We start from the raw sequence: 16906 nt of genomic DNA, 5'->3' as shown, positions 1-16906 counted from the left end.
GAACCTTGCTGAGCGGGCGATCGGGGCTGGAGGAAACACACTGCTGGGGCCTGGCACAGGGCAGCCGCCAGGCAAGCAGCAGGGGCACCACGTGTCAGCCAGGAAGGGGCCATGACTCGCTGGACCCTCCCTGCCACAAGGGGCCCTGCACACAGCACATTGGCAGTGCTGCGTCCTGCCTGCCGCACCAAGGCCGCTGTCCCGCGGAGCCCTCCCCACACAGATGAGAGGAACAGGCCTGAAACCCTGGCCCCCCTGGGCCTGGTGTCTCTCCGCCTGCCGCTGGAGTGGGCGTGCCCCTCATATCTGCACACCTTCTCTGCAGGCCCTACCACCAGCAGCCTTGGCCCCATTGGCCTCTTTCTCCCCTTCCCCTCTCTGCTCCTCTGGCTGCTTGGTTAATTCACCCTGAATCCACCTTCCAGCCCCTCTGTCCCTGCACCAGGAACTGACCAGGGCACAGGAGGGGCTGGCCGTGCCCGGGCTATGGTGCAGGCTGTGCTTCCACTGCCACGTGTGAGCAGGGCAGCGCCAGCCATTGGTGCTGCAGACTGAGACCAGTCCCATCTGCGCCCCTCCTCCCCCCATGGGCTGGAGTTAGCGTTTCAGTCCCAGTTCACAGGGCCCTGGGGGAGGCCACTCCAGTGTCATACTCTGCTGCTAGCCATGGATGGCACAGTGGGGTCTGCTCCCGCCTGCATTGCTCCTGCAGCTGGCAGCCTGGCAAGGGGAGCACTTGCTATTTATTCCCTGGGAAATCCATTCCCCAAACAATCCAGCAGCTGCAGGTCATGTGGCTCCCTGTGAGGCCAAGGCAATTCCATGCTTAACAGTGCAGGTGCAGATGGGTCGACGGCCTTCAGGGCAGCCAACCCACCGCTGACACCACCACACCACAGAGGAGCCCATGGGCAGCTGTATGCAGCTGCTCAGGCATTGATAGCCTCTCAGGCTGGTGCCACTGGCCATTTGCCAGGCTGGGAGGTTGACAGCCACTTTCCCCAGGGCACCCTGCCCTGTGGGCTGCCAGCCTGGGCAGGATTTCCCACAGAGAAGCCTGGACCATGAGTGCAGAGGGGGCTGGCCTGGAGCGTGGCCCTGGGCAGACGCTGACGGGTGGACCCATACAGAAAGGCGACAGGGGAATATCCTGTGTGGGGAACTGGGGCCAGCCCTGCCAGCACCCTGCAAGGAACTAGATGGCACCTGGTGGGTGCCATCAAGAAACTAGTGAGGAACGAAAGGGCCGTCCCAGAGCAAAGGGAGGCTCGCAATCGGGATTTGGGTTGGTCCTCAGCATTCAGCGCGTGTCTCCACAGCCAACCCTGCCCTGCCTGGGGCCACATATTGCTGTGAGCCCCCCCCCCCCCCCCGGGCGCAGCTTAGCCTTATAAACTCCAAAACTGGAACCAGCAACCCCCCAGGTCTCCACGGGGAAGGCGGGGCCACTGGTAGTTACCCCTGGGCTCCGCGGAAGGGAGTCGCTGCTGCTGGGTGCCTGGGCCCTCCCTTCCTCAGCTCCTGGGCCACTCCTGGTCATCCCCCCCGGCAGGGGCAGGGCCTGGCTCTGGCTGCTCACCCCGCTGGAGGAAGGGAATGCACCAGTGCAAAGCGGCCTGAGCCCCCAGTGCCCTGGGGGCCGAGGGCTGGGAGACAGCAGGGCAAGGGGCAGCCCAGGGCACTCGACCTGGCTAAAGCAGCCCCAACCTAGGGAGCCGCAGGACAGCCCCGTCCCTGGGGGTGAGGAGAGACAGGGCTGGGCTGGGTTCGCTGGAGCATGTGGCTGGGCTGGGGGGCCTGGGGATGGGGGGCTTGGCTCGGATCCCCCCGACGGGCGCGGCTGGGCTGGGGCGGGCAGCCCGCGGGTGTCAGACGGCGGCGGGATCAAAGCCCTGGGCGGTCCCAGACCCCTGGGAGCTGCTGGCCGGGGAGGGGGAGCGGAGCAGGGGATAAAAGGCCCGGGGAGCCGCCGGGCGGCCGCGCTGAGCCGCAGCCCCCGGCAGGAGAATGAGTGGGGCGGGACCCGCACCCGGCCCGCGCCGCTTCCTCAGCCCTCGACTCTTCTTCCCCGACGGAGACTCCAGCCGCTGCCCGCCGCCCGCCCGGGGCAGCCCCCTGGCCCGCCGGCCCGAGCCCCGAGCAGGTCGGTGCGGAGAGCGGCGGGCGCCGGGGCAGCCTGGGGCGGGGGATCCCGGGGGCGGGCCGGGGCTGCCGGGGAGGCTCCCGGGGGCCGGGGCTGCGAGCGGCGCTGCGGGCTGAGCTCTCCCCGTCTCCCCTGCCCGCAGGGAGCCGCCCGGAGCCGGAGCGGGGCGCGGGGGGCTGCCCGGCGGGGCCCCGGCGGAGGAAGCGAACCACGTTCAGCCGGGGGCAGCTGTGCGAGCTGGAGCGGGTGTTCGCCGCGCTGCCCTACCCCGACATCGGCACCCGCGAGCGCCTGGCCGAGCGCACCCAGCTGCCCGAGGCCAAGATCCAGGTGAGCCGGGGCGGGGCGGGGGAGCCCTTGGTGCCCCGCCGTGTCCCGCGGGCTGGGACGTCGCGGGGCGCCGCCACGGGGCTGCGGTGGGCGGCAGCGGGGCTCTGCGGCCCGGGGCAGGGGAGTCCCTCACAGCCCTTCTCTCCCCAGGTCTGGTTCCAGAACCGCCGCGCACGGAGGATCAAGAGCGGGAAGCTGGAGCGGCCGAGCTGCGGGAGGGCTCTGGCCAGTAAACCGCCCCCCTCCTGCCCCCCACCGCCGCAGGGCAGCTCCCTCCTGCCCCAGTGCCCAGGGGCCAGAAGCCAACAGGTGCCCGAGCCCCGCCTGCGGGACAGCTCCCCCCAGAGGTGCCCGGGCCCAGCGCTGCCCAGCCTGGGCTCTGCCTTCCAGGGCCAGCTCCTGTGGGAGGAGAGCTGCCAGCCCCGCTGCGGCCAGGGGGGAGCCCAGTGGTCACTGGCCAGCCCCAGCCAGGCGGGGGTGCAGGGAGCAGAGCCCAGGGCTGGTGAGGGGCTCCCCTACTGGGACATGTTCCCTGCACAGACCTCCCTAGGGTACATCTCAGACCTCATCTACAACGCGGCCATCGTCACCAACCTGGGCGAGCCCTAGGCGTGGGCCCGGCCGAGGCGGGTGCTGCAGGGGGCAACCATCAGGCCTGGCACCTTGAGCTCCTCTGAAGTTTGGTACTGAGCAGCTGGCACCAGGCACTGCTGGGCTCTGTGCTGGGCAAGGCATTTGGACCTGCAGTGCCAGCTGGAAACTGCTGCCCATGGCCATGGGGGCAAACCCAGCTAGTGAGGCCAGGCTGCCATGGGAGGAGCAGCTGCCAACCTGGAAACGGCCCTTAGCTGTGTCAGCTCCCTGCTGCTAGGCTCCCAACCCCCACTCCATCTAACCACTAGGAACTGGAACAAACATAGCCTGAATGGCAGCTGGACCCTGGAGTCTCTGGGTTGCCACAGGACATGGAGGGTTAAGTGTCTGAACTCCTGCGGTGGTACCTGGCTGAATTAATCTGGAGGGAGGCTCTGCTCCCAGGGTGTGCAGCGGGGTGACCTCTGGCTCTTGGCTTTCTTGGGTGTGTGCTTCCAAAGCAATTCCGTAACAATAATAAATGGGTGGCCATGCCCCCTCCCCAGCTTAGCACTGTAATTTTCATTAGATCGGAAGTATTATTGCACTGACTCCTTAAGATCTTTGCAATACCATCCAATATCCTAAATGCAGGTCTGTGCAGCGGGCTGGCAAAGTGGGGCTGCAGCCTGGTCCTGCATATCACAATCAGTGGTAATACCAACTAATCTTTCAAAAAAAATACCTTAATCTCAGGCTGTATTTGCAAATGATTGTGTCCGGGCCCCCCCACGGAATTTATCTACATTACCTAATCCCGGCACCATGTAACATTTCCAGGCTACAAAATAGATTTGCACATATCAGAAATATTAAAGCGTGTTTTTAGAAGGGGCTTAGCAGACATCAGAACATTAATCAACATTGTTAGCTCCTGGCATGCTGCCCACCTGCTAGCCCCTCCCTGGCCAAGCTGGGCCTCCGGGAGCTGCAGTGGAGGGGGAGGGCTCCCAGCACTGAGGAAACGGTGTCAAGGCTCAGGCCTGCCCCAGTGGGGCAGGTGCTAGTTCCCCATGCTCAGCAGTAAATCCAGCCAGCTGTGTGCGGAGCGGCCTGACGGGCAGGGTTCCCTTCCAGCCCCCGTCACTGCAGCCCTGGCAGCAGTAGACCTTCCCCACATGGGGGCTTGTGCCTGGGAGCCCCCTTCTCTTTGCCTGCCAGTAAATGCAGAGGGGAGCTTGGGGGGAGGGGCCACCGGAATCTCTCTTTGCTGCCAGCGATCACTGCAGGGCCCTGCTGTGTCCGATCCCTGGGCACAGCGGCGGCTGTTTCTGCCCATGGCTGCTGGCTTGCTTGGTGGCTAGGATTCTGCCCAGAGGAAGGGGATTCTGGGACAGGTTTTCAGCAGCTGGGTCCAGGCCTGAAAATTATCTACCCCAAACCAATCCCCCAGAGGGAGGCTGCTGGTCCGGTTAGAAAGGTGATGCAGAGGGGAATGTGGCACGGCCAGCCCCCACCCTCGCAACAGGCTAGTAGGGTTGGGCCTATGTGCCGGCTGAATTGCTGAGCCCCAAAGACAAGTATTCGAAAGCCACGAATCAGGCCCCCCCCAAAGTCCCAAGATTGGCTTAAAAATCCTGACAGTTATCAAAATAAGGGAGGGTGGGAGGGCTGTCGTCTTTGCTGTCGGGTTTCTGAGTCTTTGGGGAGCACTTGGGCCACATTTTCAAGCTCTGCACCCATGAGGGCCAGACACTCCACTTCGCTTTGTTTTAAATGAAAGCCAAGATTCTCCCTAATCACCAGATTCCAGGAGCTGGGGCCCTTACACGGAACAGCCAATATTGCAAGCTGCTCTGCCAGACAACAGTACAGTAGTTGTCTCTCTCCTGCAGCAGTGGGTGGCATCACTGGTCTCTGGTGCAAATCGGGAAGCTGTATTTCTTACTGGGCTCAAGGTGTTTGTGGTGCTGGGGACACACAGAACCCTGGACTCACAGCTTGGCCGCTGCGGGCTAGGTCCTGCACTGTTGATGGGAATAACCCTGTGCCCTAAGAGAATGAGAAAGCGATTTCCAGGTATTCTTGTCTACACTGAACATCTCCGGCACTGTGTTTGCACTATGTTGGGATCTTACAGGGGTTTCACGTCCCAGCTGCTTGGCAAGTCACCTTTCAAAAGCTTAGTTTGTAATTTCAAAGCCCATCACGTCCTCTGGCACAGGACCCAACCCTTAGGAATGGACTGATTTGGTACCTGTCCCCACCAAGTTACACTACTGAGGCCACTGTCCAGTCGTGGTGGCTTTCACACATGTGGGTCTGGGAAGTCACAGCGTGAGGGAGGGAACTGCCTGCAGAGCTGCACTTACTCTTCTCGGTGCTTTTTCAAAGCCAGGGGAATAAACCCCCAAAGATTCACCTGAAATAGAGGCCTCGTCCCCACGTGCAACAGTGGCTGTGGAGGGGGACAGGGCTTAGAGGGGTCAGAGTTCAGCGTGCTCCTGGGACTTGTTCTTTGCCAAACACCAAGGGATGCTGGGACTTGCAGTCCAGTGAACATGGGACCTGCAAGCTCTAACAACGCATGCTGGGTACAAGAAGGCCCATTTTCCTGAGGCTGGAATGGGTCAGGGAGGTGGTTAGGATTTGCTGGTATGTTCTCTGCCAAGGTGGTGACCAGGGCAGGGCAGGTTAGGCTCAGCTCGCCTCTTCTCTCTCCCAGGGGAAGGGGCTCAAGGAGTCTAGACAGGGCTGGGTAAGGGCCGTTGTGGAGCCAGCCTTGCATAAAGAATGGTGAATTACTGGGGTGGTTTGTCCCGCCCCTGCGAAGGGGCTGTAGCTCAGGGAGTTTGTTTTTTCTCCTTGTGGATTGTCTCAGCTTACCCTGGGAGGGGGGACAATTGGGTTCAGCAGGAGAGCTAAACCGCTCCACCAGTGGAGAAACTGGGGCACCAGCTGCATCTGATGCTAACAAGGTAAGTGCACCTCTGCAGTGGGACAGATGTAAGCAGGAGGACGTCTCACCCTGAAGGCAGGTTTTACTTACGGTGGACTTAGGCAAAGAGGAAGCGAGAAGCTGGGTGAATCTTACCTAGACCAGTACAAGAGGGAGTCAAACTCCTATGAGATCCCACCCTGCAGCATTCACTCTGCCTCTGCACAGAAATAGGTCACACATGCCTTTTATTTTATACAAGCAGGGCTCATTTGTCTTGACTGGACTGGGTGAGGATCCAAGCAGCTGGAGCACCCACAATCGCAACCAGAGAGATGCAAACAGCTGCCCAAGGAGTGCTTAGAGGCAAACACAGTGTTACCGTCACCCCAGAGCCAGCATTTACAATGACAGCATTTGTTACTATTGCTGGGCATGGCAGACACCCACGGGCTTGGATTTTAACAAGCTTGCCCTTTCGCTGTTGATGGTTCCTGGTTCCAGGGGTTGAGGTCGCTCAGCTTGGTCCCCACTGTGATGGTGGAATGGATTGACAAAGCAAGGGAGCGGCTAGTCTCTGTTCCTGCGGCACAGGCTGCATTAGCCCCCCCTCCACTGCCACGAAGTGGGGCTGAACAGAGCCCCCAGGCCTCCAGAGGTGTGGGGAGCTCAGAGATTCCAAGGCCAGAAGGGGCCATTGGGATCATGAAAGCTGACCCCCTGGATAGCACGGGCCAGAGAACTGCCCAAAATAATTCCGAGCGTGGAGCTGTTAGAAAAACATCAAGCCTTGAGTTAAAGATTGTCAGTGATGGAGACTCCCCTATGCCCCTTGGAGGGGACGCAAGGCCTGGGTTGGTTGATCACAGGATAACTATGAGCTGTCAGCGTGACGCGGCTGTGAAAAAGGCTAATGCAGACCTAGGATTTATCAGGCGAGGTATTTCCAGTAGAGACAGGGAAGTGTTCTTGTCATTATACAAGGCACTGGTGAGACCTCCTCTGGAACACTGTGTGCAATTCTGGCCTCCCATAGATAAGAAAGATGAATTCAAACTGGAAGAGGTGCAGCAAAGGGCTTCTAGCATGATCTGGGGAATGGAAAACCTACTTTGAGAGGAGACTCAAGGAGCTTGGCTTGTTTAGCCTAACCAAACGAAGGCTGAGGGGAGATACGACTGCTCTCTATAAGTACATCAGATGGATAAATACCAGGGAGGGAGAGGAGTTATCTAAGTTAAGTGCCAATGTGGACGCAAGAACACATGGATATAAACTGGCCAACAAATTTAGGCTTGAAATTAGCCAAAGGTTTCTAACCATCAGAGTAGTAAAGTTCTGGAACAGCCTTCCAAGGGGAGTAGTGGGGGCAAAAACCCTAACTCGCTTCAAGTCTGAGCTTGATACGTTTATGGAGAGGGTGGTCTGATGGGACTGTTTACAGTGGCATGTGGCCCATCTAGGAGTTCTAGTAGCAAATATCCCTAATGGCCAGAGATGGGACACTACATGGGGAGGGCTCCAAGTTACTACAGAGAATTCTTTCCCAGGTGTCTTGCTGACATGCTCAGGGTCTAACTGTTCACCATACTTGAGGGTGGGAAGGAATTTTCACCCAGGTCAGGTTAGCAGAGACCCTGGGGGTGGGGGGATTTCACCTTCCTCTGTAGCATGGGGCACTGGTCACTTGCTGGTTTGAACTAGAGTAAATGTTGGATTCTCTGTAACTTGAACTCTTTAAATCATGATTTGACAATGACAGTAACTCGGTCAGGGGTCTGTTACAGGAGTGGGTGGGTGAGGTTCTGTGGCCTGTGATGTGCAGGTCAGACTAGATGATCACGATGGTCCCTTCTGGCCTTAAAGTCTGAGTCTAAGTTGTTCCAATGGTTAATTACTCTCACAATTAAAAATGTACACCGTATTTCCAGTATGGATTTGTCTCACTTCAACTTCCAATGATTGGATCGGGTTAGAACTGGTGCCACAAGTCCTCCTTTTCTTTTTGCGAATACAGACTAACACGGCTGTTACTCTGAAATCTGCCAGATTGAAGAGCCCATTAATAAATATTTGTTCCCTATGTAGATACTTACAGACTGTGATCACCTCTTAACCTTCTCTTTGTTAATCTCAATAGATCGAGCTCTTTCAGTCTATCACTAAAAAGCGGGATTTCTAATCCTTTAATCATTCTTGTGGCTCTTCTCTGACCCTTCTCCAATCTATCAACATCCTTCTCGCATTGCGGGCATCAGAACTGGACACAGGATTCCAGCAGCGGTTACACCAGTGCCATACAGAGGTAAAATAACCTCTCTGATCTTACTTAAGGGTCCCCTATTTGTACATCCCAGGATCACATTAGCTCCTTTAGTCTCAGCATCACAGTGGGAGCTCACGTTCAGCTGAGTATCCACCATGACCCCCATGACTCGCAAATCCTTTCGAGAGTCACTGCTCTTGGGACAGAGTCCCCCAGCCCATAAGGATGGCCCACAGTGTTTGTTCCCACATGTGTAAATTTACATTTAGCCTCATTAAAACACACAGTTTGCTTGCGCCCAGTTTACCAAGCGATCTAGATCATTCTGAATCAGTGACTTGTCGTCTTTGTTATTAACCACTCCCCCATGTGACTCTGGGGTTTCACCCAGACCAGTAAAGGGCTGTGTCTCTGCCTGCCCTGTAACCCCGGGTGCATCTGTGCTGTGCAGGTTTGACTCTGAGCCCTGACACCAGCAGCATGTTCACGGCACAGTGGCCTCGGTCATTCCTTGCAGGGCGACACCAACAGCCCTTCGTGTTCTGAGTCGTCCCAAAATGGCTCCATTGCAGCGTCCGGTCCCTCTCGCTGGACCCAACCTAAGTTAAATTTGCTGCCTCCAATGAGACAAAGTGCACTCCAGCCTGATGGTTCCGCTGAAGATCCACACTTCACTTCAATGGCCAGCCCTGGGATGGCTTTGTAATAACACAAGGACAAAGTTATTAACAAAGAAGGTAGGTTTAAGAGAGAAGAATAGAAGACACAGGTTGGTTACAAGTAAAACACACTTTCTAGTGACTAAAACTGAATGTTAGCAATTTACAATCTTTGTCTAAGCAGGTTTCTCACCACAGTGAATTCCCAGACACTGTAAGCCCCTTGGCTGAAGGATCCCCCTTTCTCAGATTGAGAGCTTTGGCCTCTTGTGTCCCCACCGTGATGGATGCCAAAATGGCTTCGTTTCTGCTTAGATTTTGAAAAATCTATCATCTGTTTCAAGAGCAAGGAAGGCTTCCTGGGGGTGCAGGCTCCACCCCAATCACAACAGTTAATCAGTCTCTCTTCCCGCCCCCTCCTTTATCTTGATGCTTTGTTTACCTTTTATGAAGATGTATTTTTAGTTGTCCTCTGAGGTTTTACCTGTCTCAATTCACATTGGAGACACGGGAAAATAGGTGAAACAACATTCCTTAGTCTAGGACAGGCCAATGAGTCAGACCAATGATCCATCTAGCCCAGTAGCCTGTGTCTGACAGTGGCCAGTGCCAGATGCTTCAGATGGAAGGAGCAGAACAGGGCAATTTTGAGGGATCCATTCCCTGCTCTCCAGACCCAGCGCCTAGCGGTTTAGGGGCACACAGTTTAGAGGGTTGTGTCCCTGCCCATTTTGGCTAATGGCCATTAATAGACTGATTCTTCATGAACTTATCTAATTTTTATACTTTTGGCCTTCACAACATCCCCTGGCAATGAGTTCCACAGGTTGACTGTGCGCTGTGTGAAGAAGTACTTCCTTTTGTTTTAAACCTGCTGCCTGTTAATTTAATTGGGTGATCCTGGTTCTTGTGTTATGTAAAGGAGTAAATAACACATCCTTATCCACTTTCTCCACACCAGTCATGATTTTATACACCTCTATCACATTCCTTCCCCCCTTAGTCGTCTCTTTTCTAAGATGAACATTCCTAGTCTTTTTAATCTCTCCTCATTTGGAAGTTGTTCCATACCCCTAGTGTGACGCAGTAGGGAGTGGGGGAGTGTTGACCTGGGAATGTGGCAGGGGAGTTTCACTGGGGATGGGATACCTGAGAGCCTGTAACCTGAGCCAGGAGGGGGTGGAGAGAGGTAACACCTCTGCCTGGGAAACTGGACAAAGGCTGCAGGAGAGAGCCTGCTGGCGGGGTTTTGTTTTCAGTTTGGTGCTGGAACGCAGGGAACCCCAGGGCTGCGGTCTAAGTTCCCTATGCCCAGAAGGACTTGACTGAGGGGTCCTGGTTGTACCCACAAGCTCTGTTTTAGACTGTGTTCCTATTGTCCAATAAACCTTCTGTTTTACTGGCTGGCTGAGAGTCACGGTGAATCCCAGGAAGAGGGGTGCAGGACCCGGACTCCCCCACACTCCGTGACACGTAGTCATTTGTGTTGCCCTGCTCTGTCCATTTGCCAATTCATGTAACTTGAGAGGGGGCAACCAGAACTGCATGGATTATTTACGGTGTGGGAGTACCATAGATTTATATAGTGGCATTGTGATATTTTGTTTTATTACCTATTCCTTTCCTAATGGTTTCTAACATTGTTCGCTTTTGTGTCTGCTGCTGCACCTTGACAAGATGTTTTCAGAGAACTATCCCCAATGAATCCAAGATCTTTCTTAAGTGGTAATAGGTAATTTAAACCCCATTTTATATGCATAGTTGGGACGAATTTTTCTAATGTGCATTACTTTGCATTTATCAACATTGAATTTCATCTGCCATTTTGTGGCCCAGTCACCCAGTTTAGTTAGATCCCTTTGTAACTCTTCACAGTCTGCTTTGGACTTAACAGTCTTGAGTAGTTCAGTGTCATCTGCAAATGTTTCCAATTCACTGTTCACCCAGTTTTCCACATCACTTACAAATGTGCTGACAAGCCCTGATCCCAGTGTAGATTCATGGGGATCCCATGATTTACCTTTTTTCCATTGTGAAAACTAAGCATTTATTCCTACTCTTTCTTTCCTATTTTTGAACCAGTTACTGATCCATGAGAGGTCTTTCTCTCTTGTCCAATCACTGTTTAGTTTGCTTAAGAGCCTTTGGTGAGGTACCTTGTCAAAGGTTTTCTGAAAGTCTACGTACATTATTACCTTTAGCAGCCAAATATTGTTTGATGAGATTACTAGTTAGTTTGACAGCATCTGTTTTCCATAAACCCATGATGATTTGCATTAATTACATTACCTTCCTTTAATTCTTGATTAATCAAGTCCTGTATCACCGGCTCCATTATCTTTCCTGGGATCAGTGTCGGGCTGACAGGCCTATAATGACCCAGGTCATTCCACTTGCCTTTTTTTAAAATTGGCAAAATATTAGCTTGCTTCCAGTCTCCTGGAACTTCCCCAGTGCTCCAGGACTTACTGAGAACCAGCATGTAGTGGTCCAGGAAGCTCTTTAAAAATCTTGGTTGCAAGTTATCTGAGCCTGCTGATTTAAAAATGCCTAACTTCACTAGCTTCTGTTAACATCCTCCAGAGACACTAGTGGACTGGAATTATCACCATATGATGAGACTGTATAATCTGTCCTCCTTAAATACAGAACAGAAATATTTATTGAACACTTCTGCCTTTTCTGATTACTGATGTTTCTACCATTTCCAGCTAGTAATGGACCAATACCATTGTCACCATTGCTTTTGTTCCTAATATATTTTTAAAACTCCTTCTTAATTCTGCTGGCTATAGATTTCTCTTGTGTCCATTTACTTCCCTTATACATTTTCTACAGTTCCCAACTTGTGACTTGTCCCTATCCACTCCCGCCTTTCTTTCATTTGTTACACATTTATTTTTTATAGCTGCCTTCCTTTCCCCTCTAAACAAAGTCAGTTTAACAAGTACATCCTTCTTCCTTGCTTGCATCTTTTTGGGCATCTAGTAAGGTATTCTTAAATGTTTCCCAATTATCACTTACATTTTTCTGCTTAAATCATCCCTCCCAGCTTATTTAGCTCAATTGTTTTTGGCTTTGTGAAACTGGCCTTTATTAAAGTAGCACATGTATCTATATTACTGGTCTAGACTTTATTTGGACTGCACATAAGTCATAATCACTTGTACCTAAGCTATCATTAATTTTTAGTTCTGTGGTCAGTTTCCCTATTAGACTTCATCTTAACCGATAAAGAATTCCCTGTATTGGCTGCAACACCTTTTGAGTTAGGAAATTGCCCAGTATGGGAGGAACAGTGTGGGATGAGGTGACCTCATTCTCCTGGGGAGCAGCTGTCTGCATGGGGGAGAAAATACACCACCATGAGCACAGGGCCTGGGTCAGGCACCCACTGCTTCAGTCAAGAGCAGACAGTGCGCATGCCCTGTATAAACTCTGCTCTACCCTAAAACAGCCTGGCTAGTGCACCATGCAGGAATGTGAAGAGCATTAAAGAAACCAAGTGTAACGGCTTCTGCAGAAGTGATGGAGCAGGGTTTGGGATACAGAGGGCAGAGACACACCCAGGCTGCCCAGGTACACAGTGCAGGCATTTCACACGCAGCATCTCCACCCTAGGAATCTGCCTTGGGGCAGGAGGAAGGTCATTCTAATGCACACAGAACCCATTTATTTTGAACAAGGGACAGCAACTTCAGAGCTAGAAGACGAGGCAGCAATAAGCCCCCCACTCCCCCCTGTGCCTTTCATGGATTTGAAACCTCCCACGGCTGCTGACTCTTCTGTTCCATGCCACAAGGTCCCCATTCAGTGCATCTGGTGATTCGTTTCAAACGCGGCCGGAGTAAGGAACATGGTGTGAGGAAACTGCAGTAGGCACAGAGACCCAATGGACCAAAGCCAAACACACCTGTCGACAAATTAATAACTCACAGGGGAGGAAAAGTCCTGCAGGGTAAGGATCCCAGTCTAAATGAAAGCCTCCTGACTACAGTCCTCCGAGCTCCCCTTCCAGGGTCCGCACCATCACATACAGTTCAGCCAAGCCCACCACTGAGGCCACGATCACAGCCGACAGCACACGCTGGGGGGACAAGAAGAAATAAGGGAGGTTTAAGTGACGCTGCTGAAGCATTCCAATCAGCCTCCTGTTCTCAGTGGAAATGGCATTCCTGACCTTTCCGTCCAATGTGCTCTGAACGCGCCAAAGGAGGCTCAGGATGGAAAAAACAAACATGGAAACTGTGAAGTCCCAGCTCACACTCACCGCTGCCATTTCTGTGAAGATGTACTGGCTGCCCAGGTATGTGCAGGCAAATGCAGCCACCACTGTGACAATGAAGTTGAATATGGTGATGACCACGGCTTTCATGGACCTAACTGGGGATGGGAGGGAGGGAGGAGAGATGTCAGCAAAAGCATTTGCAGGAAAAAGCTGTTTGTCATTAGCATGCAACATAAGAGGGCTTGGGGTAAGCTATAGTACCTCTAACTGAACCTGCCAGTACCTTCCCTATTGTTAAGATAGAAAAATACTCAAGAATAAATACGCCTGGTACCTTTTGAAAAAACTTGTTTCTTTTGAAGAAGCAATTTCAATATAAAACACTAACAAATTCACCCTCTGCCTGCACTGCTGGGCCCGCAAACTGCAGCAGGGGGACAGCATGAGCCGGAGAGAAGCAAGCTGGAAACAGAAAGTTTCACTGGGCAGGCTACCTAGGTCACAGCTGGCAGACATCTCTTCTTTAGGCACCATGGTCTCCCCTTCTGATCGAAACTCCCAACCCTGAGGCTTTTCAAAGTCCTTCAAACGCCGACATGCTGTATAATCGTCCCCCGTAGTTATTTAATGTATAAATGGGGACTGTCCCTTATTTCAAATTAAACCCATCTAGTGAAACACAGCCTGCTAGGCAGAGAGGGGTGGGGCTGTTCTGTCTTTGAGGATGAGTAGATGGCAATTGATTTAATTCTCACAATTGGCTTTCTGCTTGCTGGGCATATACTGCCTGTTTCTTCCTGTGTTGATACAACTCACCTTGCCTTCCCAAGTCAGCCAGAGCCCCGTACCGGTTCAGTTCCTAAGAGGAGAAGAACAGGGTTATAAAAACCTTATTCCACCCTAGGTGTCAATTCTATAGTGGAGACAATTCCAGTAGAGCATCCTGCACTGCTTCCCCACTGAGACTAGAACTATATTTGATCAACAGGCTTGTGGGTAGTACCCTGATGGCTCAGGTTCCCTTGTTACAATACAGATTTGGCAGCCCTGTTTGAGGGGGAAGGCTTCCAGCACCTCTCTGTTTCTCCCTTCAGAGGCCTCGTGCTGCACTAATCCTCACTCCTGGTGAGGGACTTTGGAGCCAACAATGATACTCTTGGATAGGCCAGTCGGGGTCCTGGGAAAGCGATAGGAGATGCTCTGCTTTTGCCTCTGAGCTAGCAAACCAAAGAGCCTGGGACCACACATTCATCTCTGGGCAGTGCCACCAACGAGCTGTGCTAACATTTATGGTGGTTCCACAGGGTATGGTGGAGAACAGACTGTCCAGGTTTATTTTGATCTTGTATCTTCCCTGCCTTTCTTCAGACCTGGCAGTTGATGTTTCTTGTTATCCGCTTGTATTCTTCATTGGCTAGCTTAGCCTTTATCTTCTCCAGACGGGCCACCAGCTCTGGGTTCTAAAGACAATTAATAAACAAGAGAAACTGTAATGAGAACTGAGGTGCCATTAGTTTATTCTGTACATTTCTTGGCCCATGAAAAACATCTAGTTTTAGTGTCTCTAGCGAAGAGATGGAAACAGTGTACCAACCATAGCTGTAACTAGCATTTATCCCATGCTTGTTACATACCCTTGGAGGTTTCTCTACTTCAGGGAGATAGATCTCACTGCCTTCCAGTAGCTCATGGAGATACACAGGAGAACCTACAACACAAAGAGTTCCTATAAATGCTTTCAGTTCAGAAATGTAGGCAAAGCAGTGAAATGTAACATCCAGGTCATTCTCTGGATCTCTAGCTGTTAACATCAAGGATGCAACATGGAAATGTCTCCAAGACATTAGGGGTGTGTGTGTGTGTGTGTGTGTGAAACAGAGTTTAAAAACAACAGCTATTTTTAAACAAAACTGTTTTCATTAAGTTAATGAGAATATAAAAATCCTGACCATTCCAGGTAACAGCATCCACTTAGTACATGAGTACTAGAGCAAAACTAGCCAGGCTAGGTTCACAGTTCCAGGATGAATGAAAGGCAAGTAGCATTATAACTAGATTTCAAATTAAATTTGAGATCAGTTTGAGCAATGAAGGTGTTAACAAGGTAAGTGAGGAAATATTGTAAAGTGAGGGGTTTTATTTTGACTGTTTATCTTGAATTTTTACACTTCACCGTAATTTTCATTCAGCTAATTCTGAGAGAACACTTTTTGTGGATAAAATTAACTGTTGCTTTAAAGTACAACCTTTGTGGAGTCTATCATCTGAGATGGAGCCCTAAACAGTTTAGAGGAGTTAGAGATAAATACTATGCACTTGTCTAACACCTACCAGCTAAAGATTTCAATGCATTTTAAAAACAAAAACTTAGGCCACCTAATACCCTGTGAAGTTAGTATTATCCTCATTTTACAGATGAGGAAACTAAGGGATAGATATTAAGTGATTTGCCCAAAGTGGCAGAGTCATGAAAAAAGCCCAATTTGTGCCTTAAATTCTAAGGCCTGTGCCTTAATTATACAGCCATCCTTCCTGCAATAAGGAAAGAAACACATCAGAGGTATAGACATAATGAGGAGGCTGACATACAAAAAGGGGGCTCTGGAGGCAGAAGTTGGAGAGAAGTCAGCACCAATGCTGGCCACACTGTCTGAAGGGGCAGAGGTTGATGGTTCTAGACAAGAGAAGGGAGTTAGAGACAAAAAGATCCATTCGGGCAAGTGACTCAAAATCCATGGAGGTTTTTACAGACAAGAATGGAAGGCAACTTGGAACTGGGGCCTGAAGTAACGGGGAGCAATCTGAAAATAGTACAGTGGGGTCATGCTTCTCTGTACATGTAAAAAAGGGAGCAGCAGCATTTTGCTGGAGAGCTGGGACTTGGGGCGATCACAGAGAAGCAAGGGATAACAGAGGTGATGGGAACCAGGAGAAGGATTTCAGCTGAGGCAGATCAAGGCTGTGGCACTCTCAGGAGATGAAAGACAGGGTCAGTTCTAGGGTTCCATTACTGGAGGGGGGAGTAGGTATTTTGGGAGCCCTGGATGTTATTTAAAAAACGAACAACCTTCCAGGAGTCCAGGGGCTAATTAAACCCCTAGAAAATCTTAGATTTTAAGAGTTTGCTAAGGCAAAATTTGGCTGCAGTGTCAGCATGTGGATTTATAATGCGTGGACGTATAATTTATAAGAAGGGTGAAGCTACCGATCTGCCGCTGCTTCGCAGTGGATAACTTTGTGCATGTTTTGGCCTTGCGGATAATAACTTGGGGCCCCCTAGAAGATCTTTGGGGGAAGTAAGGGTACCCCTCGTGGTCCCCGGCGCCAGCCCTGGCTGCGGGCTCCGCCAGGACAGTTCAAGGCCGAGCCACAGCCCGGCGGACGCTCAGCCTCAGGCCCCGGCCGGCGCCTCTCACCCGCCTGGCGCAGGGCGCCCTGCAGCTTCCGGAGCAGGCTGAAGGGGACGAGGGGGCCGCGCCCGGCGGCCTGGGCCCCCAAAGCGGCCTGCAGCTCCGCCCGCAGCTCGCGGGGAAGCCGCCCGAGTTCCCCGCTGGCGGAGGCCGCCGCCCGCACCAGCCGCTCCCCCGCCACTATGGAGGACGCCATCTTGGACAGGCCAGGGGGTCACATGATCGCCGGCCGGCTCCCCAGGCCCCCCGCGCCGCGCGCACAGGGCGCTGGGAAGGCGGACGTCGCCGACCAGGCGGGTTCCCCGCGCGCGCTGCATTGTGGGCCGGGGGTGGTGTCCGAGCGGGGCCCTGCCGTTGTC

General features: G+C 52.5%; 2 protein-coding genes across 2 annotated transcripts; one reads left to right on the top strand and one right to left on the bottom strand.

Annotated features, from left to right (window-relative positions):
- Window positions 1–111: 111 nt before the first annotated feature.
- SEBOX (SEBOX homeobox) lies at window positions 112–4661 on the top strand. Its single transcript, XM_074974935.1, has 4 exons — window positions 112–287; window positions 1553–1740; window positions 2286–2473; window positions 2624–4661. Exons 1-4 carry the CDS (start codon window positions 112–114, stop codon window positions 3080–3082), a joined length of 1011 nt encoding a protein of 336 aa, XP_074831036.1. The 3' UTR covers window positions 3083–4661.
- A 7978-nt stretch (window positions 4662–12639) lies between these two features.
- Window positions 12640–16768, bottom strand: VMA12 (vacuolar ATPase assembly factor VMA12). The gene is made up of 6 exons (XM_074974505.1): window positions 16554–16768; window positions 14772–14845; window positions 14508–14597; window positions 13954–13996; window positions 13180–13292; window positions 12640–12996 (listed from the first exon to the last, which is right to left on the bottom strand). Exons 1-6 carry the CDS (start codon window positions 16741–16743, stop codon window positions 12901–12903), a joined length of 606 nt encoding a protein of 201 aa, XP_074830606.1. The 5' UTR covers window positions 16744–16768; the 3' UTR covers window positions 12640–12900.
- Between the last annotated feature and the right edge of the window lie 138 nt (window positions 16769–16906).

The sequence above is a fragment of the Natator depressus genome, chromosome 17 (genome assembly GCF_965152275.1).
Source record: "Natator depressus isolate rNatDep1 chromosome 17, rNatDep2.hap1, whole genome shotgun sequence".
NCBI lineage: Eukaryota > Metazoa > Chordata > Testudines > Cheloniidae > Natator > Natator depressus.
Note: the sequence above shows the minus strand (reverse complement) of the source record. Positions and strands in the feature narration are given on the sequence as shown.

Coding starts and splice junctions, on each gene's coding strand:
- SEBOX (XM_074974935.1), top strand. CDS start 112: ATGACTCGCTGGACCCTCCCTGCCACAAGGGGCCCTGCACACAGCACA. Junction 288..1,552: donor TCTCTCCGCCTGCCGCTGGA/GTGGGCGTGCCC, acceptor CCCCCCCGGCAG/GGGCAGGGCCTGGCTCTGGC. Junction 2,474..2,623: donor TGCCCGAGGCCAAGATCCAG/GTGAGCCGGGGC, acceptor TTCTCTCCCCAG/GTCTGGTTCCAGAACCGCCG.
- VMA12 (XM_074974505.1), bottom strand. CDS start 16,743: ATGGCGTCCTCCATAGTGGCGGGGGAGCGGCTGGTGCGGGCGGCGGCC. Junction 14,846..16,553: donor GGGCGCCCTGCGCCAGGCGG/GTGAGAGGCGCC, acceptor TTTGTGTTGTAG/GTTCTCCTGTGTATCTCCAT. Junction 13,997..14,507: donor CAAGAAACATCAACTGCCAG/GTCTGAAGAAAG, acceptor TTCTCCTCTTAG/GAACTGAACCGGTACGGGGC.